A 27,612-nucleotide genomic window follows, 5' to 3' on the forward strand; every position below is an offset into this window, starting at 1 on the left:
TTTGTTTGTGTGATTTTTTTTTTTTATGTGATATAAGCCTGGTAGGTCGGTACTTATTTCTTATCTAATTCATGAAATTGTAGGCAATTCTTCTCAGGTAGACTACAGTCCTCCTGTTGTCTAGGACCAGTCTACTGTGTTGCTGATCCAAATCATTAGTATATACAGTGACCCTTGAACAGTGTAAGGGTTAGAGGTGCTAACCCCCTGTGCTATTAAAAATCAGGGTAAAACTAAATTAGTAGTCAAAAGTTAACTACTAATAGTCTACTGTTGACCAGAAGCCCTACCGATGATACAAACAACACAATTTTGTATATGTATTATATACTGTATTCTTAAATAAAGTAGCTTGAGAAAAGAAAATGTTATTGAGAAAATGATAAGGAAGAGAAAATGCATTTACAGAACTGTACTGTGTTTGTCAATACCGTAAGTTTATATCATCTGTTTACAAAGAATCATCTGTCTGAAATTGTAGGCAACCACTGCTGGTTGATAAGTACTTTAGGCCTCAATCTACAGAATGTATCAAACAATTCACCTTTTTCTTGTAATGGCATGACTTTTCTCTGCATCTTGGAAGCACCTCCAGCCACTGTGGTGTTAATCAAGGCTTATAGTATTGCAGTAAACACAGTGAAAAAATACATGAGAACCTGGAGAGATTACTTTTCATTGCTAGATACAATTTACTAGAGAAATGAACTGCTCATGTGGAAATTATTAGTGTCACACGGCATTTTAAGCGGATACTCACAACACAATAATGCTTACCGCAGTAGCAACTGAGGTAGCTGCAAAATTATTACAATAGTACAATATGTACGATAGTTAATCTTATGCAATTATGATTTAATACTGCATCTTTACATTTGTTTATATTTGTCTTAACCACAAATAATGCTGTGTACAGTGTGTGTGTGTAAGTTTTGATAAATTTTAACTTTTTGTAATAGATTTGTGTATGTTTTATGGTAGTAAATGATGAAATGTATTATATCAAATGTATACAAATGATAGAATGTATAGACTAGTTGTACATTTATTTTATGCATTCATGACATAACTTTTAAAAATCTTTTCAATAGTTCTAAACTGTGTGGTTTGTGAATTTTTTCAAATTGTGGCAAACCTCCAAAGAGTTTTCAATATATTTATTGAAAAAAAATCCACATATAAGTTGTCCTGCACAGTTCAAACTCGTGTTGTTTGAACTGTATTTCAGAACTGTATTTCAGAATCATTACATTTTATTTCTATAACATAACATTTAGAGTTGGGAGTTACGTATTGGTAATGATACAATTTAAAATTTGCTAAATTTATAGACTGATTTTTTTTCCTTCTTCAATTTTTGTTGTTTCCATGTTTTCAGGATCTTCTCTTAGAAATCTACAGAAGTATAGGGGAGCCAGATAGTTTGTATGGCTGTGGTGGAGGGAAGATGTTACAACCCATTACTAGGTAAATTGCATTTTTCTAAACAACGGTATAGTAATTCTGTTTATGAAGGAGTTATGTGTGTGTAAAACCCAAAGCTATTTTTACAATCTTTTCTTATAGACTACGAACATATGAACACGAAGCAATGTGGGGCAAAGCCCTAGTAACATATGACCTCGAAACAGCAATCCCCTCATCAACACGCCAGGCAGGAATCATTCAGGTACATTGTTTCCCAGATTTGGTAAAGCCATCACTAGTGTAGTGCTGAGGTTATTTCAGTATGTTGGTGGATATTTACACAGCCAGATAAACTCTAGAGATAAGACTAGAAGTTATCTGTTTTTCAGAGGATTAGGCTAAACATTCAGGGATACTCCTGAAGCAGAGGGATGCAAAAAAAAGAGAAAAAATTCAGGGAGACACAGGAAAGTCAGACAGGTCATTGACCTAAAAGATAGTGTAGATTTCTTGATCATAGTGTTGTTGGATAACAATAGAAGACATTGCTTGAGCATATACAATGTGCCAGGTAGTGTACTTACTGCTTCACATGGAAAATCTCATGTAAACTATTTCTCATAGTTTGCAACAGAGTTGGTCCCAGAACCTGTTGTTCCTATTACTGGCTAATACTCCTTAGCCATTCTTCCATGAAATATTAGAGCCCTTTGAGCTCTATTTTTGTGTTTTTTGGGAAACATTAAACGATATTTTGGGATTAAAAAAATTTTTTTGGCCAGGCGTGGTGGCTTGCGCCTATAATCCCAGCACTTTGGGAGGCCGAGGCGAGCAGATCACGAGGTCAGGAGGTCCAGACCATCCTGGCTAACACGGTGAAACCCCGTCTCTACTAAAAATACAAAAAAAAAAAAAATTAGCCGGGTGTGGTGGCGGGTGCCTGTAGGCCCAGCTACTTGGGAGGCTGAGGCAGGAGAATGGCGTGAACCTGGGAGGCAGAGGTTGCAGTGAGCTGAGATCGCGCCACTGCACTCCAGCCTGGGCAATAGAGCGAGACTCCATCTCAAAAATAAATAAATAAATAAATTTTAGAGATAAGGTGTCACCCTGTTACTGATGCTGGAGTGCATTAGCGTGATCATAGTTCACTGCAGCCTTGACCTCCCTGGCTCAAGGGCACCTCTCACTTCAGCCACCCAAGTAGCTGGGGCTACAGGTACACACTACCATACCGAGCTATTTAAAAAAAAAAAATTGTAGAGACAGGTCTTGGTTTGTTGTCCAGGCTGGTCTCAAACTCCTGGGCTCAAGTGATCCTCCTGCCTCAGCCTCCCAAAGTGCTGAGATTACAGGCATGAGCCACCACACCCAGCTGATATTTTGGGATTTTAAATGATATTGTGAACTAAAATTTGTCTAAGTTAATTTGTATGTTTGCTGTTTTTTTCTCTGGTTTTCTGTTGATATCTTTGATTACTTAACTTAAAAACAAAATAACTCCTGTTTAGGCCTTGCAGAATTTGGGACTCTGCCATATTCTTGCCGTCTATTTAAAAGGATTGGATTATGAAAATAAAGACTGGTGTCCTGAACTAGAAGAACTTCATTACCAAGCAGCATGGAGGAATATGCAGTGGGACCATTGCACTTCCGTCAGGTAAGAAATTTGACTTGATTTTTTTTTTTTTGCCTCTCTCCTCATTCTAAACAACAACTGTTTTTCTCTTCTATGAATATAACAAGAGTTGTTTTATATATATATATATATATACACACACACACACACTATATATATATACATAGCATATATATAGTGTGTATGTGTATATATATGTGTATATATATATAAAAAAATATATAGTAGATGTTGCAAGCTATAGATAGCCCTAAATCCTTCAGTAAGATAGCAATAAGCAGTTAATGCACCTAGGCTTGAATTTTACTCTCTTATTCCATTAGGACAACTTCACCCCACCCCTAAATATTTCTAAAAACAGAAATATGAAAAGGGTTTTCGAAATGAGTATCATCTCGCATAGTTTGTTGGACTGAGGCATGCCAAGAAAAGTATAGGCATTCCTCTTTCTACTTCCTGCTACAAACATTTTAATCAGTAAGATAGCACTTATATTGGCTGGAGGATCCACAAAGGACTGCTTATCTTTATTTATGAAATATTTTCTTTTATTAAAAAATAATACGGCCAGGCACGGTGGCTCATGCCTATAATCCTAGCACTTTGGGAGGCCAAGGCGGGTGGATCGCCTGAGCTCAGGAGTTTGAGACCAGCCTGGGAAACACGGTGAAACCCTGTCTCTAGTAAAATACAAAAAATTAGCCAGGCGTGGCAGCATGCGCCTGTAGTCCCAGCTACTTGGGAGCCTGAGGCAGGAGAATTGCTAGAACACGGGAGGCGGAGGTTGCAGTGAGCTGAGATAGCACCACTGCACTCCAGCCTGGACGACAGAGTGAGACTCTGTCTCTAAAAAAATAAAAAAAATAATATGCCTACTCAGGGCTGGGCACAGTGTGGTGGCTCACACCTGTAATCCCAGCACTTGGAGAGCTGAGGCAGATGGATCACTTGAGATCAGGAGTTTGAGACCAGCCGGGCCAACATGGTGAAACTCCATCTCTACTAAAAATGCAAAAATTAGCTGGGTGTGCTGGTGCATGCCTGTAATCCAAGCTACTCGGGAGGCTGAGGCAGGAGAATGCTTGAACTTGGGAAGCAGAGGTTGCAGTGAGCCAAGATTGCACCACTGCACCCCAGCCTGGGCGACAGAGTGAGACTCTGTCTCAAAAAAAAAACAAAAAAACAAAAAAAACACTCAGTTACCCAGGAAGATAACATTTATAATCTGTATATAAGGTCACCATGTTTTCTGAATGAAAAGCCAAGCACCTAATCTAATAAAGGATTTCATATTTACGTAAAGTTTTTTGATAATATAAACCCTAAAAAATTAATTATGTTTAAGTATGTTTTGTTGCCTTTGTAGAAAAAAAAAATTATTGGCCGAGCGCGGTGGCTCATGCCTATAATCCCAGCACTTTGGAAGGCTGAGGAGGGTGGATCACTTGAGGTTAGGAATTCAAGACAAGCTTGGGCGACATGGTAAAACCCCATCTCTACAAAAAAATACAAAAGTTTAGCTGGGCAAGGTAGCATGCATCTGTAGTCCCAGCTGCTTGGGAGGCTGAGGTGAGGGGATCCCTTGAGCCCAGGAGGTGGAGGTTGCAGTGAGCCAAGATCATGCCACTGCACTCCATCCTAGGCAACAGAGTGAGACTCTGTCTCAAAAAATAATAATTATTGGAATGCCTTTCAAATATTTCAGACTGTAAGACTGCTATAAAATTAGAGATATACCCTCATATTTTAAAAACCTTTTCCTCTGTGAGTTGATTCTTGCTTGCCTCTGTAAATCAATATATACTATTCTTTCCTTCCTCTTGTATTTCAGCTACACAGACCTCTCTGTGTTTTCTTGTCAGGCCAAGCTGTTTCTATCCAAGGGCCTTAGATGTATCTTCTCCTTTTCCCCCAGTTACCATGCGGGTGGCTTCTTTTCATTCGGACCCTAGTTAAATAATATTGTATCTTCAGAGAGGCCTTTCTTGATTACCCATTCTATAATAGCCATCTAGCCATTTTGTTTTGTTACCCTGTTTTAATTCTCTGCATGTCCCTTGTTACTTTCCAATACTTATTTATTGTCTGTTCCTCCAAACCAGCACATAAATTCCATGAGAGTAGAGACCTGATCTGACTTGTCCACTTGTAAATTCCCCTTGTGCCTAGTGCCTGGCACATAATAGGTATTTATTGAATAAATAAATGAAAGTAGAGCATATTTAGAACCAGGCAGAGTATCTGAGTAATTTCCTTTTTTTCTGCTTAAAGAATTTAAATGACTCATAAAATTTGTATTTCTTACCAAAAATTCTAGAAATGCATTTTTTAGAATGGAGAAATGTTAATTTAAAAATTTTGTCCTTTGGTGAAGCTATTTATACATGTATATCTCAGGGTTCTGTTTTTAAGTATATTTTTTTCTTTGACTTATCTCACAGCAAAGAAGTAGAAGGAACCAGTTACCATGAATCATTGTACAATGCTCTACAATCTCTAAGAGACAGAGAATTCTCTACATTTTATGAAAATCTCAAATATGCCAGGTATTATGAAAAGACAAAGTTACTGTATTTTAACATTTAATGTCATGGCTTCTTTTCTGAAAACTTGAGAAACAATTTTAATGCAAGGATTTGCATTGATGAAGAGATAAAGACTTGGTGGCTGTGATCAGATGTTTCCTTGTAATTCTCTGCCCTCCTTCAAAACAAATTGTTTCTGGGATTCCAGGTTCATTCTTTACCCTGACCCTTCAAGAAAGTTTTGGTGATTCCCTCTTTGTTCTCTTCCTATACAAGTATCCTGAGAATTATATCTTGTCTCTTTTGGTAATTGTATGGCATTTAGTGTTCTAATTTATAAAATTGTAACTCATGGTTAATACTTACAAACTTGTTTTGAGGCACAAATGTGATGAGGCATGAGGAAATAATTATAATGGGGTAAACAAATGCAGCATTTTTAAAGCCGTAGTGACTTAATAAATCCTATGTTTATCACAGAAATAAAATTTACTATCATTTAAGTGCCTATGATATGCTAGCCACTGTTAGACTCTTTTCATATGTATTCTCTAATCATGACAATAACTATGGATGTGAAAAAAGGCTTAGAGAAGTCCAGTAACGTGCCCAAAGTTACACAGCTATAAGTGACAGAACTGCAATTTAGATCTAGGTCTGTGTGATTCCAAGGTTTACAGTTGATCCTTGAACCACTTGGAGGTTAGGAGTGCTGAGCCCCTCCTCCTCACACATTTGAAAATGTGAGTATTACTTTGACTCCTCAAAAGCTTAACTACTAATAGCTTACTGTTAACCAGAAGCCTTACCAATAACATAAGCAGTAGATTAACACATATTTTGTATAAGTATTATAATACCATATTCTTACAATAAAGTAAGCTAGAGAAAAGAAAATGTTATTGAAAATTATAAGGAAGAGAACATATATTTACTATTAAGTGGAAGTGGGTCGTCATAAAGGTCTTCATCCTTGCCACCTTCATGTTGAGTAGGATAAGGAGGAAGGGTTGGTCTTGCTATCTCAGGGGTGGCAAGGTGGGAGAAACTCTGAGTGTAAGTGGACCATGCATTTAAATTTGTGTTGTTCAAGGGTCAGTTGTATTTTGTTTCCACTGCTATTTTGTATTCACTGTTGCTTGTTAGTATTATTAGATCAGTAGCAAAGCCTATGATGAGAACTCTTTAACAACAAATTTGAACATTTATTTCCCTGAAAACCTTTTCTTTATTTTCAGAGTGTCTTTTCTTTTTTGCTACTAGAGTAAAAGAAGTGGAAGAGTTGTGTAAGCGCAGCCTTGAGTCTGTGTATTCGCTCTATCCCACACTTAGCAGGTTGCAGGCCATTGGAGAGCTGGAAAGCATTGGGGAGCTTTTCTCAAGGTATGTAATTCATATGACTTTGTTATCCTAAAGTGCAGCTTTTCTGTTACCAATAGTGACTTTAAAAAATAAAAACTATAGGCCGGGCACGGTGGCTCATGCCTGTAATCCTAGCACTTTAGAAGGCTGAAGTGGGTGGATCACTTGAGGTCAGGAGTTCAAGACCAGCCTGGCCAACATGGTGAAACCCTATCTCTACTAAAAATATAAAAATTAGCCAGGTATGGTGGTGGGCGCCTGTAATCTCAGCTATTCAGGAGGCTGAGGCAGGAAAATTGCTTGAACCCAGCACAACAGGCAGAGGTTGTGGTGAGCTGAGATTGCGCCATGGATTCCAGCCTGGGCAACAGAGCGAGACTCTGTCTCAAAAAAAAAAAACTACGTAGAGACCAAATGTGTGTGTTTCTTTCCTTTTATCAAGATATAAGTTGATTAGCCCTAGTGAATTGTGCTTTTATTAAACATTTTCCAAAATAGTCATTGTAAAAATTTAAGTTTTAAAAATTCAGCTTAAGTGTGCTTTTCTCTTTATAACTTTTTCCCTGGCCTACCAAGATAAAATTGTTTCCTCATGTTTTTGCATAGCATGATAACACTCCATTCAGTTTTAGCACTACATTGTATTACTGTCATTTTATCTCTGCCTTGCTAAACTAGAAGCTCCCTTAAAAGTGGGAACCATTCTCTTGTTTATTGTTGTATACCTAGTGTTTTTGTTTTGTTTTATTTTTTTTCTTTTTTTTATGTTTTTTTGAGACCAAGTCTCGCTCTGTTGCCCAGGCTGGAGTGTCATGGTATAATCTCAGCTCACTGCAGTCTCCACCTCCCAGGTTCAAGCGATTCTCCTGCCTCAGCCTCCTGAGTAGCTGGGATTATAGGTGCCCCGACAATGCCTGGCTAATTTTTCTACTTTTAATAGAGACGGGGTTTCGCCTTGTTGGTCAGCCTGGCCTCGAACTCCTGACCTCAGGTGATCCACCCGCTTCAGCCTCCCAAAGTGCTGGGATTGCAGGCGTGAGCCACCATGCCCGGCCCCCAATGTTTTCTCTTCTGGTGACTGATATTATGTTTAGTAAACATTCAGTGGATAGTGGATGTCAGTTAATTTGTAAAAGGTGTTCAGAAGGAATTGCTGCTTATAATGGTGAGAGGGAAATGATCCAGGGATTTTGGAAGATGAAATAGTATAGTTACTCAGGATGCTGTAGATCTAAATTCTTTCCTTTTATCAAGATATAAGTTGATTAGCCCTAGAGAATTGTGCTTTTATTAAACATTTTCCAAAATAGTCACTGTAAAAATTCAAGTTAAAAAAATTCAGCTTAAATGTGCTTTTCTCTTTATAACTTTTTCCCTGGCCCACCCAGATAAAATTGTTTCCTCATGTTTTTGCACAGCATGTTACACTCCATTCGGTTTTAGCACTACATTGCATTACTGTCATTTTATCTCTGCCTTGCTACTAGATAAAAGAAGTGGAAGAGTTGTGTAAGGGCAGCCTTGAGTCTGGCAGGATGATAAAGTAAAGTGTTTTGGGTCCTCAGTTTCCTCATTTCTAAAGTCAGGGATTTGTATTCGATGGTCTCTAAAGCCCCTTTTAGCCCTGCTATTTTGAATTACTATTATTATTATACGAGGGAAGAAAGAGGAATAAATGACTAAGGTCACTCTACCTTTATGCAAAAATAAAATTTGGAATATGTTTTGGAAGTAGAAAAGAGAAGGAAATTTTAGAGTCAGAAGAAAATAATAATAGTTTTTTCAAAATGACATAGCAGAAGACATACATATTAATGTGGCTTAGGAGGAAAATAAAGGAACAAAAGTCTTTTCTGCTTTCATTCATAAGTACATTGGCAGTACTTACTGCCAGAAATCAAGAAATTTTTCCTCTGAATGAAAGATTATCCTGCTAAAAAGAGTATAAAATTCTTTAAGAAACAGTGAATAGAATGGTAGTAACCAGAGGCAGGGAAGGGTGTTGTGGAGGGAGAGGATGAAGAGGGGCTGGTTAATGGGTGAAAAAACACAGGTAAATAGAAGAAATAAGATCTAGTGTTTGATAGCACAATAGGGCAACTGTAGTTAACAGTAATTTACTGTATATTTTTAAATAGCTACAAAAGAAGATTTGGAATGTTTCCAACACAAATGATAAATGTTTGAGATCATGGATATCTCAATTACCCAAATTTGATCACTACACATTGTATGCTTGTATCAAAATATCACACGTACCTCATACATATGTACAACTATTATGTATCCATAAAAATTAAAAATAAATTTTAAAAAGAAGAAACACCTAAAGAATAATCTGGCTATTTCTTTGGTAGAGAGATAGGAAGAAGAGAAGCAGAGGGAAGGTTGGATGAACTGGTGAACAAATGCTTATGCTCTCAGATTACATTTCATTCATATACGTCAACCAAAACATTAAATAATAACAAACTAAATGCAGAAGCAGAGATAAGAATTCATCTCGTTCTGTTAATCCAGACATTAAAGAGATTTGCAAAAATGCAAAACAGTGCCATGCTCACTAAGTTTTGTTTTGTTTTGGGAAGTATACAGTTGAAATTCTTTATCTACAGGTTTCCATCTATAGATTCAACCAACCGCAGATCAAAAATATTTGAAAAAAAATTTTAAAGAATAGGGTATAACACTTATTTACATAGCATTTACATTATAGTAGGTATAATATGTAATTAGAGATTTATGTATAACCTATGCACATTCTCCTATTACACGTAATCTAGAGGTTATGTGTAATACTTTTTGGAAATGTTTAATAAAAGCACAATCTAGAGGTTACGTGTAATAGGAAAATGCCCTGCCATTTTAAATAAGGGACTTTGAACATCAGCATTATCAAGGTGTCTTGGAACCAATTTTCTGCAGATACAGAGAAACTACTGTAGTTATTTTTCCTAAAAATTGTTATTTATGATATATAGTAGATTTATTATTTTTGAATAAATTAATACATTTTAGATTTTTCTCAGTCTTTCTAATATGATATCATATCTAATATCAGTAGATATGGTCCAACAATCGAAAGTTCTTTGGGGTCTTCAATAATTTGTTTGATTGTAAAGGAGTTCTGCAAAAAGTTTGAGACCTGCTGTGGTAGGGCCATTTAGAGAGGAATTGAAGTTTTGGTTCCTAGCATTTTTGTTACTGTTCCTTCCCTATCAAGCAACTAAAAGAGCTTTCATTTCTTAGTCATCACTTTGTCGTCTTACTCTCCCTGCTTCCTCTTTCTTATTTCTTTCAATAAATGTCCCTGAAGGATTGGGTAGTATTTCATAGTTCAGTTATTTGGGAAGGATACTATTCATATAACCTAATTGTGCAATATGCCTTTTCTGTTCCTTTAATAAAGTTGGTAAATGAAACCTTTGCCAGATGCCAGCTTTTCCTTCACTGGATTGTGATTTTTTTGACAGCTGTAATTATGCATCAAGTCATCCCCAGTAGGGGATCCCTCATTTCCTTGCTGACATGTCCTCATTACTACAGGCAGTATTGAAGCAGGACTAAAGATGGAGGCATTCTTTATGATAGGTCTGATGAATATGTTCTTGTTTCAGAAGAGTATTTAGAAGGGCTGCTTTTTGTAATGTCAGAGTATTAAAAAATTTTTTTGATGTTTGTCATCTGTGACCTCTCTGCTAATAACTCTTAAGAGCTCTGACCGCATAGCATTTTGTAGTTTTCTAAATTTTGATCCATATATAGGATTATTTACAAGTTCTAGTCTTGTCACTACAAAAGTTCCTTTGTATTATTATTAAATTATATCGTAAGTTCCAGAACTTACATAGTTTTTTTTTTTTTTCATTTCTCCTGCTTACATGAACTCTATGTCGTGGCATTCAGATCAGTCACACATAGACAACTCTCTGAAGTATATATTAAGTGGCAGAAACACTCCCAGCTTCTCAAGGACAGTGATTTTAGTTTTCAGGAGCCTATCATGGCTCTACGCACAGTCATTTTGGAGATCCTGATGGAAAAGGAAATGGACAACTCACAAAGAGAATGTATTAAGGACATTCTCACCAAACACCTTGTAGAACTCTCTATACTGGCCAGAACTTTCAAGAACACTCAGGTAAATACATTTTAAAACTATGTCATCTTACCTCTTGACCTTCCTTTTATTATTTAAAAAACAGAAAGCCTGAGGGAAAAAGAAATGTCATTAAGAGATAGAGATCTCTATTAATATATAGTAAAAATAGTTGTTTAAGAGTTCCCATTTTGGAATTAGATCTGACTTTAAGCCTTGGGCAAGGTACTTAATCTTTTCTCAACCTCAATTTCCTGGTTATAAAATGAGAAGATACCTAACTTACTATATTGATAACAATTCAGTGATTTTATATACTGTGTGTATGTACACACAGATACACATACATACATATATAGAGAGACAGACAGACAGACAGATAGGCAGACGTGGGGTGGGGAGATGTCATGCAGACAGCTCTCAGGTCCTTAAGATAGTCCCTGACAAGTAGTTAAGTCCTCAATGAATGGTAGTTGCTGCTTTCATTATTATTATTATTCATGGTAGTAGTATCAGCAGTAAAAGTATTTATTCCCATATGTCATTTTCATTTCAGCTCCCTGAAAGGGCAATATTTCAAATTAAACAGTACAATTCAGTTAGCTGTGGAGTCTCTGAGTGGCAGCTGGAAGAAGCACAAGTATTCTGGGCAAAAAAGGAGCAGAGTCTTGCCCTGAGTATTCTCAAGCAAATGATCAAGAAGTTGGATGCCAGCTGTGCAGCGGTTTGTTTTTTTTATTGGCTGGATTAGTGTTTTACTGTTATTTAAAAAAACACAAATGTACTTTAAAATATTTTTAATAACAATTTTATTAGAGCCTTGAAATTACTAATTTATTAACAAGATATTGTAAAACTAGTCTTGAAAATTAATTTGTAAATGAAGTTTAGAAACTTTTTCCTATATATAACAATTCTATCAGTCTGTCATGTGGTCGATTCATTTAATATATCCCAGTATTAAGCCTTTAACTTCCTATAGAATTCAAGAAAGGTATGTGGGAAATGAATGAAATAGCTACTCTAAATTTGAAATGACAAGTGAAAAAAGGGAAGAGGAAGTGAATGAGAGAACTAAATTAGAAAATAAAAGCAAGTTGGGACAATTAGGTTGTCAATCCAAATGCTTTGAAAATATCACATCTAATATTTTATCTAACATTACCTGTTGGTTTTTGCAAACTTATGTTGCTACTTCAGCTATAAACCCAGCATACACACTGGATAAAGTAGAGGCATTGGTGTCCCCAAGGTTTGTCTACAGTGGTGTCCCACAGACATGTACCTGCTTAGTGAATATCAGCTCACTGTGCTTTATTATTTATTTATTTATTTATTTTTTGAGACGGAGTCTTGCTCTGTCACCCAGGCTGGAGTGCAGTGGTACGACATTGGCTCACCGCAACCTCCACCTCCCTGGTTCAAGCAATTCCCCTGCCTCAGCCTCCCTTGTAGCTGGGATTACAGGCACATGCCACCATGCCCAGCTAATTTTTTTGTATTTTTAGTAGAGATGGGGTTTCACCATGTTGGCAAGACTGGTCTCGAACTCCTGAGCTCAGGCAATCTACCCGCCTTGTCCTCTGAAAGTGCTGGGATTACAGGCGTGAGCCACCACGCCCGGCCTTTACTGTACTTTTTGATGTTGGGCACTCATTGTATAGCATCTTCTGTTATTAGAGAAATCATTATACCAAAGCACTGAGTGCCAATATGATATGTGTAAATATTGCTTAATAGTATTAGCCCTGAAGTATGTGCTGTCTGGAGTTACCCAACTTCCTTGTAACTCAGTTTTCTAATCTGCAAATTGGGGTAATAATAGTACTTATTTAATAGGATTCTTGTGAGAATTAAATGAGTTAATATATATAAAGCCTTTACAAAGTGTCTGACATATATAAGTACTCAATAAATGTGACTTGTTCCAATAATGGCAATAATAATAATAAACAGAGGATGATCGTTTCCTACATGGGATTATTAAAATAGTTGTATGGCAAAAGCAGATGAGGAAAAACTTTTTTTTCCCCACCCACCAAGGAAAAACATTTTTAACCTGCTTTTTTCCCCGTACATGAAGGGCAGTTGGGTACAGTCATGGTAATGCATTGTATTTTAAGATTTTGCCTTTCTTATACAGAACAATCCCAGCCTAAAACTTACATACACAGAATGTCTGAGGGTTTGTGGCAACTGGTTAGCAGAAACGTGCTTAGAAAATCCTGCGGTCATCATGCAGACCTATCTAGAAAAGGTAAGATTTTTGGAGCAACCCTTAAGATAGTTACTTAGCATGAATATGCTTCATCTTTTCATCAAGATGAATATATTTCAAAAGCAAATAAAAGTATGGTTTTATTTTTCTATATATTATTACTGTTGTAGCTCTGTATAGTCTCTAGGGTGGAGTGAAACATTGTTACAAAACGAAGCAGCCAATTTTGAAAGTAAGCCCAAGTATAGTATCTCTTCTTCCTCCTTCCTACCTCCACTACCAGCTACCCTTTTAGCAGGTTGTTTCTGATCATTTCTTCATTTATGCATCTACAAAAATAACTGATTAAGAATAGGCAAGTCAGCCCTTGCTCTTCATTAGCCCAGCCACCCACAAGTAAAGGCTTCAATATACTAGCCCCTTTGACTTTCCTGTTTCTCCCTCTTATTCCTTTAGATTCACTAATTTTGGAAATAGTTAACCTCACTAAATAAGTGTAACATGAAACACATGATGCGATTGTCTTTATTTTCTTTTCTTTTCTTTTCTTTGAGATGAAGTCTCACTCTGTCGCCCAGGCTGGAGTGCAGTGGCGCAATCTCGGCTCACTGCAACCTCTGCCTCCTGGGTTCAAGCGATTCTCCTGCCTCAGCTTCCCAAGTAGCTGGGACTACAGGAGTGTGCCACCACACCCGGCTAATATTTTTTATTTTTAGTAGAGACAGGGTTTCGCCACATTGGCCAGTCTGGTCTCGAACTCCTGACCTCAAGTGATCCACCTGCCTCAGCCTCCCAAAGTGCTGGCATTACAGGCGTGAGCCACCACACCCAGCCTGATTGTCTTTAAATTTTATAAAGTTCTCTGTTTTTGCAGAGTTCTTTACAAGTATTAGCTGTCTGGGTTATTTCTAAACTGTCAAAGTTGTTTTGAAAAGTCAAGAAAATACCATAGTTCAGGGCTGTCCAATCTTTTGGCTTCCCTGGGCCACACTGCAAGAATTGCCTTGGGCCACACATAAAATATACTAACATTAATGATAGCTAATGAGCTTAAAAAAAAATCACAAAAGAAATCTCATAATGTTTTAAGAAAATGTACGAATTTGTGTTGGGCCACATTCAAAGCCGTCCTGGGCCACATGCGGCCCATGGGCCATTGCAATAGTTCATATAATTTAGCTAGCTTTTATATGTATATAAGTTAAACTTTAGTGTATTACCTTAATTTGAGTGATTCTTTAGATGTATTTAGTATTTGTAAATATAATTTAAATTGGTTGTGTTTTCTTGAAGGCAGTAGAAGTTGCTGGAAATTATGATGGAGAAAGTAGTGATGAGCTAAGAAATGGAAAAATGAAGGCATTTCTCTCATTAGCCCGGTTTTCAGATACTCAATACCAAAGAATTGAAAACTACATGAAATCATCGGAATTTGAAAACAAGCAAGCTCTCCTGAAAAGAGCCAAAGAGGAAGTAGGTCTCCTTAGGGAACATAAAATTCAGACAAACAGGTAACTAGGTTTCTACAAGTGACAATTTTATGTTCACCAGTTAACTGAGTGAGTGTTTTTGCATAGAAAGAGTGACTTGGTCTTTTTATCTGATATAGTTTTGAGCTCTAAAGGTCGGCTTAACTATATATAGATTATCTTGGTCTTTTGGGTTCTTTTCGGTTTTTGTTTTTTGTATTTTTTTTTTTTGAGACAAGGTCTCACTCTGTCACCCAGGCTGGAGTACAGTGGCGTGATCACTGTACTCCAGCTCACTGCAACCTCGACCTCCTGGACTCAATTGATTCTCCCCCTCAGCCCCCGAAATAGCTGGGGCTACAGGTGCACGCCATACCTGGCTAATTTTTGTATTTTTTGTAGAGATGGGGTTTTGCCATGTTGCCCAGGTTGGTCTCAAACTCATGGGCTCAAACGATCTGCCCACCTTGGCCGCCCAAAGTGCTGGGATTACAGGTGTGAGGCACTGTGCCCTGTCTTGGTCCTACTGTAGTTAATCACAAATTAGTATGTAAGATATTGACATGTGTTCTTTTGTGAATAATTCATGCTCTGCTTCTAAGTTCATTGTGGAGAATATAGATATTAGCTTTCTGTTTTGCTTTTTTGGTTTGTTTGTTGGTATCGTAGTGGAAAAGGAGATAGATATTGAAATTAATTACAAAAGTTACCTATTTTGATGTAATTAAATCCCTTTATTTAAGCCTGTCTTGAATCTGTATATTTTAGTGTAAGCAGAGGTGTAAGTTAGCTAAATAGCTTGGGGAGAGTCCCCTTTGTCCTTCGATGCTTAGGAAGGTGTGTGAATTGCACAGTTAAGACAAAAGTAAGTTTATTCCCTTTATAATCCTTAGAAGTTTGCTTTTTTTCCCTGGGATAAAAACCCAACTTTTTTCATTTATGTTGTATATCATGTGTGATTTTGTAGTTCTGTTAAAGTTCATGGCTTTTGTGTTTTACCTTAATTATTCTATGCAAGATACACAGTAAAGGTTCAGCGAGAGCTGGAGTTGGATGAATTAGCCCTGCGTGCACTGAAAGAGGATCGTAAACGCTTCTTATGTAAAGCAGTTGAAAATTATATCAACTGCTTATTAAGTGGAGAAGAACATGATATGTGGGTATTCCGACTTTGTTCCCTGTGGCTTGAAAATTCTGGAGTTTCTGAAGTCAATGGCATGATGAAGGCAAGTGTTACTCAGCCCAATATTCTACCCTGTGCTTGAAAAACTTAGACATAAGCCCCTTGATGTCAGGAATCGTGTATACCTCTTTGTATTCGTAGCACTTGGTCCAGTGCTCTACACATGAGTAGCATTTTGTAGTTTTCTAAACTTTGATCCATATTTAGGATTATTTACAAGTTCTAGTCTTGTTTCTACAAAAGTTCCTTTGTATTATATAAGCTGACAAGCTGTAAATGATGCAAGTTTGTGTGGAGGTGAGAGAATTTAGCTTGGTCCTATGTCTTTGCAGTTACCATAGGAGAGTGTCTAGAATGGGGCATTAGATTGGAGGATTTAGAAAGCAGTTAAAGATGATGTGATCACAGGTGGGTTTTCCCCCTGCTGCAGAAATCTGGGATTTTTACAATAAATTACTTTTGTAAGTAGAGAAAATATATTTTTCAGAAAATGTCAAGACAGCAGTATTGTATAAGTTTTTCTTTGAAAACCTTAGATTATAGTGATGACACCTAATATTAAATTTAAGTTGACAAGCTATATATTGTTAGTCAATTTGAAGGTTAGAGATAAAATGTTTCTCCTGCAGGAAAATAATAAGACTCATAATAGATACAGTCAATCTCTGCTGTAGTATACACTAAATATTACTTTTGGCCTATGGGGGAAAGCAATTACTTCATTTTATTGTACACTGACTTCTCAGGAATCAAGATCACAGTCACACTCAGATCACATTTGTCTTCCTTAGATTTTTTGGAATATAAACAGTACCAAGTATTCTAGTTCTGAATCCAGTTTAATTTAGGACCAAATATTTTGATTTACCAATGCATTAATCTAGAGTACCCATTAGAAAGACCTTCAGATAAGAAAAGAAATGAAGGAAAACACTATAGTTAGTGAAGTTTTGTTAACCACTTGTGCTAATAGAGGAGCACTGTCTTAAAATAACTTGCTTAGATGTGAGAATATTTGAAATACCTTGTTTCTTAATTTTGTGTCTTTTTTTTAATGTTAGAGAGACGGAATGAAGATTCCAACATATAAATTTTTGCCTCTTATGTACCAATTGGCTGCTAGAATGGGGACCAAGATGATGGGAGGCCTAGGATTTCATGAAGTCCTCAATAATGTAAGTAAACCTGAAAATCAAACCATAATAATTATTTTTATTCTATTTTTACTATATATTATATAAAGTATATATACCTTTCCCTCTAAGAAATGGAAATACAAAATTTTGTATTTTTTGTCTTCTCACATCACATAAGTTACTCATTTTCTCTCTCTAATTCCTCATAGGCCTCTGCCTTTTTCTCACACATGCAGGCATACATGCTCTACCCACTGCAGTATCTAGACAGTAATACACATTTTAATGTTAAGCAAAATGAAAAATATGGATTATATTTTTTTGTTTATTTGCATAAATCTAATAGTTCTTAATTTTCTTACAGCTAATCTCTAGAATTTCAATGGATCACCCCCATCATACTTTGTTTATTATACTGGCCTTAGCAAATGCAAACAGAGATGAATTTCTGACTAAACCAGAGGTAGCCAGAAGAAGCAGAATAACTAAAAATGTGCCTAAACAAAGCTCTCAGCTTGATGAGGTATTTGGATTAAACATACGTACCTTTTAGAAGTGTGATATTCAGTCTTTCCTAGAATATTTCTTTTTAAAATCTTGTGTTATTAAGATGCCATCTAAAATCGGTTCAAGGCTGGCACGGTGGCTCACGCCTGTAATCCCAGCACTTTGGGAGGCTGAGGTGGGTGGATTACTTGAGGTCAGAGGTCAGAAGTTCGAGACCATCCTGGCTGACCGACACAGCGAAACCCTGTCTCTACTAAAAATACAAAAAATAGCTGGGCATGGTGGTGGGCATCTGTAGTCCCAGCTACTCGGGAGGCTGAGGCAGGAGAATCACTTGAACTCGGGAGGCGGAGGTTGCAGTGAGCCAAGGTTGCGCCATTGCACTCCAGCCTGGGCAACAAGAGCGAAACTCTGTCTCAAATTAATTAATTAATTAATTAAAATTGGTTCAAAATTCCTTAATATTTGTCAAAGCATAGGAGATACCAGTAGTAGTTTACTTTTTTCCTCAAAGCAGTTGGCAAAGTGAAACAATAGATTTTGAAAGGCACCTAAGTCATTGACGAGAGTATGTATCTTTGATGTATTTCATTTATGACTGTTTTGTTTGTATCTGAGGAATTATAATCATTCCATTGTCTAGATTTGTGCATAAATTCTGTTTTTCTCTTTGTTTTTCTAACTCTGAGAAGTTTAAATGTTGGGTAGTTCCTTATGTAATGTTTTTTATTTGTTTTTTATTAATAGGATCGAACAGAGGCTGCAAATAGAATAATATGTACTATCAGAAGTAGGAGACCTCAGATGGTCAGAAGTGTTGAGGCACTTTGTGATGCTTATATTATATTAGCAAACTTAGATGCCACTCAGTGGAAGACTCAGAGAAGTATGTGTTTCAAAGAAGAAACTTTACTTTCTTGCTGTGTTACTCTCTGTAGAGATATATTAGTTATAGAGCCTAATAAGTAAATCTGCTTAAAATCACAAACGTAATCCAAAAGCTTAATTTATATCTGATAGCTTCAACATTCCCTGGTTACTTTTTCACTTAATATCTCTTAATAGAACTGATAATAGGTGACTACACTAAATTAATTATTTGATTTCTTCTGATAATCTTCTGGCATACATACTTATTACAGAGAATTGCATAGAGGCAAGTCTATTAAAATAATTGAATAACTGAACATTTCTAGCCTCAAAAGTTTTTTTAAACGATGTGGTTACTAAAACTGCCCTGGGACTTAAAAACAAAAAAAGGCTTTACCATTTCTTCCATAGGTGCTAAAATGCCATTATTTAATTATTATTCTTGCTGTGTCAGTTCAAATAATTACAAGCTGCTATATAATCTTTGGTTTTGTGACTAGTCTCTAAGTATGCTTCTAAGTATCTCCCCATACTTTAATAATTGTATTTTTTTCTATTCAGAATCATATCTTCAAGTTTAAATTCTTATTACTTGAAAACGAATGGGACTTCACATATTGTTTCTCTAAGCAAACAAAAAGCATTGACATGTCTTTTAGTTGCATTTAATGGTAATGTGACAGGAGTATGTTATCTACGTACTATGCAAACTATTACGTAATTATTTTAAGATGTTTAGTCTGGTTCCTCAGGTGGAATCTGGTCTAGTTACCCTTGTCAGGTAACCTGCAAATTTACTTGAAGCTACATTAACCACTGTTGAGCTTTGACTCTGAGCTGCATAGTGGCCAAAGCCCAGAGTCTTCATTTCTCAATCAGAGCCTGAACCACAGATTAGCAACAAGTTGGGGCCAGTGGTATCTGCTGACTATTCCTGCTTGACCTTCAATGCTGTTCCTCAGTTTGTCACTAAAATCTCTTCATTTTTAAATACAGAAGGCATAAATATTCCAGCAGACCAGCCAATTACTAAACTTAAGAATTTAGAAGATGTTGTTGTCCCTACTATGGAAATTAAGGTAATTTGCAATTAACTCTTGATTTTTTTTAAACTAAATTTTTTTTATTAGATTGAACCATTTGAAATAGTATTTTTATGTAGGTCAAAATTGGTTAAATATTGGCAAATTTCATATGTTTCAACCTATAATTTCTCAGTATTATATTTCCTTTGCCCAAGCCCTAAAATACTCAAAAGCTTCTCCTGCTTTCTTTTCCATTGCCTTCTGTTCTACACCTCCCATCTTTCTTATGAAGGTCTATAGACTGTTACTTTCATTGGCCAGAAGGAGAGTTTCCGTGTGCTTATGCCAAGATTAATTTTTGACTTGGCAAGGAAGGTTCCAATTGTCATATATTGTTTTTAAAAATTCTATGTGCAGTAAAATGTATTGGCTGTGATATATCACAGTATTAAGTAATATAGTATATATTATTATAATATTAAGCTGACTTCATATGCATGATACACTTAGCTCTGTTCTAATATTCTTTTATTGCAAGAAATAATGGAAGTAATTTCATGTGGGCAGGGATATATCTAATAAGGGTTATAAGTTTAGAAAATGATCATCTTAAATACATTGTCTTTCTTTTCATTTTGCAGTTTAGTGCTTAGTATCTAGTTACTTGATTTGAAATGTAGCTGTATCATGTGGATTAACTGCTATTTTTCTAGCTATATCAGCTAAGTGATTTTGCTGAATATTTCCTTAAAATACCAGATTTAGCAGTTACAACCCAGAAAACTCCTTCTACTGTTTTCCAAAATTTACTTTATGTTTTTGTGAGGAGTTATTTCTCAGATGACTTTACGTATATTAGTGAATCTTTGATGAAACAGTAGTTAAAGTTACGAGCGTGAGCCACCACACCCGGCCTAAAGTTGTAGTTCTTAACCACTATCACATCGTCATTTGTTTCTGTTTAATATTAAAATTGCCATTTATAATGTATTTTTCTTTAAGTGAAAATAGTATATCTGACCTATTATCAATCATGTTTATACTTTTATTAGGTGGACCACACAGGAGAATATGGAAATCTGGTGACTATACAGTCATTTAAAGCAGAATTTCGCTTAGCAGGAGGTGTAAATTTACCAAAAATAATAGATTGTGTAGGTTCCGATGGCAAGGAGAGGAGACAGCTTGTTAAGGTGAGCCTTCCCTTCTCTGGCTTAGCCCTTAGAGTTTTAGTGATGAAAATTTTTAGTTCATATTTTCTTTCTGCTTTATTTGGGATTTTGTCTTTATTTTGAATACTTACAAATGAGGAAGATTTGTAGAGTAGAAATGCATTATTTTCTAGAACCAGGCTTTTCTCCATTTTTTTTGTGTCTCTGAAAGACAATCATTATTATATGGTTGATTCAAGTAAAAGAATACCATTAACATGTACAGACATGTACAGTGAGCTTGCTTCTTGTGAAAAAAAATACTTTGGTGTCTGTCTCTTATTTCCTTGAATAGTGCAAGTTGACGTCCTTTGCATCAGTATACCGGGTCTCGTACTGTGCCAAGTGCTATTTAATGTACCAAAAAGGGAGAGCATTCTTCCCTTACCATTTGCTGACCAGCTCTTTGGGTCCTACTGGGGAGTGGTGGAAAGACACAGTGCTGTTTTACTCAGGTGTTTGCAGTATGCCTTCCTAGGGGGGACTTCCAGTTAATCTAATTACAGAAGTAGCGAGGGGAAACTTTGTAAATCAGTGTAAATGTTGTAGCTTATTCTAAATGAAAGAATGGCAGTAGGTATTCAATTATTTGGGAGACTGTCAAGAGGTGCACAGATGCTCAGATTGGTTTGAGTGCCCTTTGCTATTCTCAGATGACTCTGTGTTTTTATAATAAAATAAACTGTACTTGTTTATTCATGCTTAATTATTCTGAAGGGCCGTGATGACCTGAGACAAGATGCTGTCATGCAACAGGTCTTCCAGATGTGTAATACATTACTGCAGAGAAACACGGAAACTAGGAAGAGGAAATTAACTATCTGTACTTATAAGGTAACTATTTGTACTTCTGTTAGTTCACCAAAAACATATAAAAGATGCCATTTGGTTGGGTGAAGTGGCTCATGCCCATATTCGTAATGCTTTGGGAGGCCAAGGTGGGAGGATTGCTTGAGGCCAGGAGTTCGAGACCAGCCTCAGCAACATAGTGAGACCCCATCTTGACAAAAAGTTAAAAAAAAAAAAAAAAGCCAGGGATGATGGCATGTGCTTGTAGTCCCTTAGCTACATGGGAGGCTGAGGTGGGAGGATCACTTGAGTCCAGGAGTTTGAGGCTGCAGTGAGCTCAAACTCTGCAGTGAGCCCCAGTCCAGCCTGAGCAACACAGCAAGATCCCGTTTAAAAAAGAAGAAGAAGAAGAAGATGCCATTATTTGGACCAGGAGTCTACAAATGTTTTCTGTGAAGGACCAAATAATAAAGATTTATTTTCTTTGTAAAAAGTATTTATTAATGTTAATTATAGTTATAGTCAACTGAAGTACTTTTTCCTTTTTTTTCTACTCAACAATATGTCACAGAAATCTTTCTCATTTTTTAACAGCTGCATTGTGTGTATGTATGTAGTTTTTTATACAAGTCCTTACCGATGGACATTTGGGTTGTTTTCAGTCTTTTGCTGCTACAAACAATGCTGTATTGTAGTGAATAACCTTGAACATACAAATTTCATACATGCGCAGGCAAATCTGTAGCATGGATTTCCAAAAGTTGGATTGCTGGGTTAGAGGATACATGCATCTGTAATCTGGTACATATTGCCAAATTACTCTCAATGGGAGTGTACCCACTTACATTTCCTCTAGCTATTTGCCTGAGAAGACAATCCTCAGTCACATTCTATGAGCTGATCATCTTTGACTCATATTAATTATTCATTTAACCAGTTTAGAAATAACAATAAATCCTTATTTTGAAGGGCCTATTTTCCATAGGTTTGTCTTTTGTGATTTCATTCCTGTACCTCATTTATAAACTTTCTCCTTCTATAAATGTTGTAACAGGGACTATGGGCGACATGTGCTTTTTTGTATATTTCTAGTTTTCCACTATGAACGTGTTTTATTTTTAAAATAATGGCTAAATTAAAAGCCCTAAATAGGGGAGTGAAGAAGAATAAATTAGATCTACCCTCCAAAATGCTGCTTGAGTTAGGCTATTGTAATAAAAAGCAGAACTTGGTTTTGAGCTTCTTAACTGCTTTCAGAGACTAAATATAAAACTTATTGGTTGGGAGAGGGGCATACTGTTCATTAAGGAAAGCACAATTTTTTCCTTAGCCTTCAAGTTTGTGAGAAATTTGTGACATGGAACCTTCTGCAATAATAACTAACATAATAGATGCTTTCCATTAGCAGTTTAAAAAGCTAATTAATCCTCGATGAATGCAAAAAGCAAAAGTTGCTCTATAAAGGCTACTCTGTAGAGGGATTTCTTTGATGTGGTTAAGATCATTGGTACTGAAGCTTTAGCAGACATCATAGTCACTTAGAGAGTTTGTTAAAACACAGATTTCTGAGCCCCATTCTTAGAATTTCTAATTCAGCAAGATTAGGGTAGAACCTGTGAATATGCGTTTCTAGCAAGATACCAGTTATGTTGATGCTGCACTGGTCCAGGGACAACACTTTGAGACCCACCAGTCTACTTGTTCTACCATCTATTGACCTGACTTCATTTTAGAACAAAGTTGATGATCTATTAGCTATCTCCTATCTGACAGATAATGTAGAGATTGCTAAGAAGTTTTTAGAGACTAGATATTCTGTAATGTGAATGAAAGGAAATTGTTTATGCTCTAAATACCAGACTTTTAGATGACAAAGATAATAGCTGAAGAATTGGGTTACAAAAGTATGGGCTATAGGAGCACCTCCTGAACTCTCAGAAAGTAGCTAAGATTTCCAAGCAGATACACAATTGAACCTCCAAAGTTCATTGCTGTAAAGCACAAAAAAGCAAATGCCTGACCTAGAATATCTTGAAAGCAGAAATTACTAAACTTTCATCTCTACCTTATGACTTTTTCAACAGCTAGTTTTCACACAAAACTATTTTACCATATAAGTTATTCCATTAAGATTTCTAGCCGGGCATGGTGGCCCACGCCTGTAATCCCAGTACTTCAGGAGGCCGAGGTGGGCGGATCACTTGAGGTCAGGAGTTTGAGACCAGCCTGGCCAACATGGCTAAACCCCATCTCTACTAAAAATACAAAAAAATTAGCCAGGCGTGGTGGCACATGCCTCTAGTCTCAGCTACTTGGGAGGCTGAGGTGAGAGAATCACTTAAACCCGGATGGCAGAGGTTGCAGTGAGCCGAGATCACACCACTGCGCTCCAGCCTGGGTGACAGACCGAGACTTCGTCTCAAAAAAGGAAAAATGTCTAGAGGCCAGATGCAGTGGCTCATGCCTGTAATCTCAGCACTTTGAGAGGCCAAGGCAGGAGGATCACTTGAGGCCAGGAGTTTGAAACCAACCTGGGCAACATAGCAAGACCTCATCTCTACAAAAAATTAAAAATTTAGCCAGGCATGATGGCATGCACCTATAGTCCCAGCTACTCAAGAAGCTAAAGCGTGAGGATTGCTTGAAATCAGGAGTTTGGGGCTGTGCATGAGCTGTGATCATGCCACTGCAGTCCAGTCTGGGCAACAGAGCAAGACCTTGTCTTAAAAAAAAAAAAGGCGGGGTTGGGGGGTAACCCAGATAATTAATTGAGTATTTAATGTTATACATCTCAATATTAAAGTAAAACCTCTAAACACAACAGTTTAGGTTTGACTATTTCTTAGAATTACGACAATAAGCCAGTAATGTTATTTTGAGATTACTCCAAGAATGTGAAAGTTGTGTCATCATTATGTTAAACTAACTGTTCTTGCCTTTAGTTAAGGTTCCCTAGACTACAGCGAAGTAGTCTACCCAGTCCAGTCATCTGTAGAGTCATTCCCAATCCTGAGATTCAGGTCTTCTGTGGTCATTGTGTCAACAAGAGCATACATTGACTACCTGGAACTAGATCTTGGTATACAAACCTTGTGTCATTGTGCAACCTCAAAAGGAGAGACTTGTATATTGAGGCATGCCAGATATCTCTTGTCAGAGAGAATCAGATGGAAATGAAGACAGTTCTTATTGTGTATGTTGATAACTCAGACATAGCCCTTAACATTAACCAGAATTAGGGTGGCTGGCCCCATTTTTCTCCACCAAAACTATGCATTGTTACAAAGTATACTGAACAAGTCTAAAATCTTAGGTGTCAGAGGATTTGTTTTCTAAAAGGCAAGTCTCTAATAAACAATATTTAAGTGCTGAAAGGAGCTTTGCACTTAACCTGATCATCCTGCCTTGTGCCAATAAATAATTTTTATTCCTTGTCATGCATATTTCAGAGCATCTATCTCAGTCATGGTTCTGGGGAGAGAAGCCATAATATCTTAAGACATTCATTGAATATAATGAATTAACTTCATTTCTGTGTATCTAGGATGATATCAGCTGTGTACTTTCAGAGAACTGAGAAAATAGTCATCAGTCCTTTTTTGTGGTATTCACACAAAATACCCAGATACCCAGTTGAAATCTTCCAGAGAGTCTTTAGTACCAGAGAAAACACTGTCATTTGCTTTTTGAAATTCAAATTCAGCTCTTTCTCCAACAACCAACATCACAGTTGAGACTCTAAGCTGAGGTAGAAAAAAGCTAACCCATTCCTTTCTGTATCAATCTCTCAACAAAAAATAAGGGTTTGATTCCCCCTCCCCGCCCCAGAGCTAGATATTGATAGAGAGTAATCAATGTAAAAGAGACTTTAGACAGAGTACACTACACTGCAAGAATGTTAATGTGATCAAGCATCAGGGGTCACAGCTAACTCAAACACAGCAGGGGAGAGGGCATGTAGAATACTTATTAGGCAGGAAGGGAAATCAGAAAGGCCATGAGATCATTCATTTGTTTATTCAATAAATGTGAATTTATATACCTATGTTGGGTTAGATACTCTACTGAGTGCTAGGTCTATAGAAGTAGTAAAACATTGCCCTGGTCCTTAAGGTGTTCACATTCTAATAGGGAAAATAAACATAATAAACATAATTATAATGCAAAGTGTATTGTTAGAGATGGCACCACCTTCACTTGGTTGCTCAGACTGAAACCTAGAGGCTTTATTTTCTTTTTACTTTTATTATTATGGAAAATTTCAAACATACAAAAGGAGACAATAACATCATGAACCCCCTTGTACTTGTCACTCAGTTTCAGCAGTTACCAACTCATGGACAATTTTGTTCCATTTCTCTTTCCACCAACTTCCTTCCAATATTATTTTAAAGCAAGATGTCATATCATTTCATCTGTAAACATTTCAGTGTGTAGATCTGTAAGATAATGTCTGTTTTAAAAAACCATTCTCACAATACTGTCATCACTCCTAAAACAATTCACAAAAATTCCTAAATGTCACCAAGTAATGGGAGTCATTTTAAACTCTTGTTTCTCTCTTCTCAAGTCTTGTCTATTCCATCAGCAAGTCCTATTGGTCAACTTCCAGGCAGGTCACTTTACCACCCCTGCTATTACCACCCTACTTCTGCAGTCACATCTCTGTAGATACTAGAGTTTAAACCAACAGTTTACTTCTGCTCTTGGTTTTCAAAAGCTAGTTTTATTAATAACTGTTAGAGTGATCCTTTTAAAAGTGTCTAAGACAGAGTACTCTTATTCGGTATCTGTGGGGGATTGTTTCCAGAGCCCCCTGTGGATACTAAAATCAAGTCCCTTATATACAGTGGTGTATGTAGCATTTGCCTGTAACCTATGAACCTCCTCCCATGTACTGTAAATCATCTCTGGGTTACTTAAAATACCTTATATAGTGTAAATGCTATGTAAATAGTTGTACTGTATTGGTTTTTAAAATTTTTATTTTTTATTGTATTGTTTTTATTGAGGTTTTTTTGGTGAATATTTTTGATCCACAGTTGGTTGAATCTGCAGATGCAGAGGGCCAGCTGTATTCCATTTTCCTGTTCAGAACCCCACATGAGTTCACATTATCCCTGAATGACAACTCACTAAGTTAAGTGATCTGCCTCTGCTGTTCTCCCTCCAGCCTTATCTACCACTCTCTTCACACTCCTCTCACTTTCTGCTTGCATAGATGAGTCATCTCCACCTGACTTACCTGGTCTTTTGCAATTGCTTAGACACACCAATTTGTTTCTGCCTCAGGGCTTTTCTGCTTCTGCCTGCAATGCTTTTCCCTCAGATCTTCACACCAGTCACTCCCTTACTTCATTCAGGCTTCTGCTGCAGTGTTACCCTCAGAAAGGCCTCCGACCATGTTGCCATTACCCACTTTCTCTCTTTTTTAAACTTACGTTTTGTTCTCTTATACTTATTATCTAATATTATGAAATGTTTATTAGGATATATGTTCCTCACCAGAATGAAACTTTATGAGGGCATAGTCTTCATCTGCCTTTTTCCCACTCTGTTCTCAGTGCCCTAGCCCTGTGTGTAACATGTAATACACCCCCAACAAATAAATGTTAATAAATTAATCAAATGCTTCCTTAAGACACAAAACAGTTCAACATATGTGAGAAAATTAAAATTTAAAAATGTATAGAACTAAAGACACCATAAAGACGAGTGACCAGCTGAGAAAACGAATATAATAATGTTAATTAGAACAAAAAGGATCATTTTAATATAAAGAACAAGGGATTTATATGAAGAATACAATGATATTCAACTTTTCTAGTAATCTGGAAAATACAAATTAAAACCACAGTGAAATACTATTACCCTCAGATTAGCAAAATATAAAAAGCCTGACAATATTAAGTATTGCGAAAGTTATGGAATAACTCTACTGGTGGGTATATAAATTGGTACAATCACTTTGAATAGTTATTTGGCAATATCTGGTTAACCAAGGTGAAGATGTATCTCTGGCTCAGCTGTTAAATTCCTGGGTATATACCCTAGAGCAGACTTGTCCAACCCACAGCCTGCAGGCCACATGCAGCCTACAGGATGGCTTTGAGTGCAGCCCAACACAAATTTGTAAACTTTCTTAACATTATGAGATTTTTTTTGCAGTTTTTTT

General features: G+C 36.7%; 2 protein-coding genes across 9 annotated transcripts in view; one reads left to right on the forward strand and one right to left on the reverse strand.

Annotated features, from left to right (window-relative positions):
* The window catches only part of ATM (ATM serine/threonine kinase), a 146,150-nt gene that overhangs the window by 91,459 nt on the left and 27,079 nt on the right, over positions 1–27,612 (forward strand). Inside the window, exons 41-56 of the mRNA XM_016921933.4 lie at positions 1,379–1,467; positions 1,567–1,669; positions 2,916–3,064; positions 5,485–5,589; positions 6,832–6,951; positions 10,837–11,071; positions 11,586–11,753; positions 13,173–13,286; positions 14,541–14,758; positions 15,735–15,942; positions 16,961–17,074; positions 17,400–17,558; positions 18,290–18,428; positions 19,409–19,491; positions 20,490–20,630; positions 21,366–21,482. Coding sequence (XP_016777422.4) covers positions 1,379–1,467; positions 1,567–1,669; positions 2,916–3,064; positions 5,485–5,589; positions 6,832–6,951; positions 10,837–11,071; positions 11,586–11,753; positions 13,173–13,286; positions 14,541–14,758; positions 15,735–15,942; positions 16,961–17,074; positions 17,400–17,558; positions 18,290–18,428; positions 19,409–19,491; positions 20,490–20,630; positions 21,366–21,482 — 2,262 coding nt within the window. The remainder of the gene's footprint in view (positions 1–1,378; positions 1,468–1,566; positions 1,670–2,915; positions 3,065–5,484; positions 5,590–6,831; positions 6,952–10,836; positions 11,072–11,585; positions 11,754–13,172; positions 13,287–14,540; positions 14,759–15,734; positions 15,943–16,960; positions 17,075–17,399; positions 17,559–18,289; positions 18,429–19,408; positions 19,492–20,489; positions 20,631–21,365; positions 21,483–27,612) is intronic.
* Positions 1–27,612, reverse strand: part of C11H11orf65 (chromosome 11 C11orf65 homolog) — a 156,369-nt gene that overhangs the window by 5,920 nt on the left and 122,837 nt on the right. Inside the window, exon 8 of one of the 8 annotated variants that reach the window (XM_063783395.1) lies at positions 20,741–20,813. The exons of 4 other annotated variants lie outside the window; for them this stretch is intronic. In XM_063783395.1, the coding sequence (XP_063639465.1) occupies positions 20,779–20,813 (35 nt within the window). In that variant the 3' untranslated portion in view covers positions 20,741–20,778. Of the gene's footprint in view, positions 1–20,720; positions 20,814–25,640; positions 25,877–27,612 lie in introns of those variants that run through there. 3 more of the 8 variants (XM_016921953.3, XM_016921949.4, XM_016921952.4) reach the window with 3 other exon arrangements.

The sequence above is a fragment of the Pan troglodytes genome, chromosome 9 (assembly GCF_028858775.2).
Source record: "Pan troglodytes isolate AG18354 chromosome 9, NHGRI_mPanTro3-v2.0_pri, whole genome shotgun sequence".
Taxonomy (NCBI): domain Eukaryota; kingdom Metazoa; phylum Chordata; class Mammalia; order Primates; family Hominidae; genus Pan; species Pan troglodytes.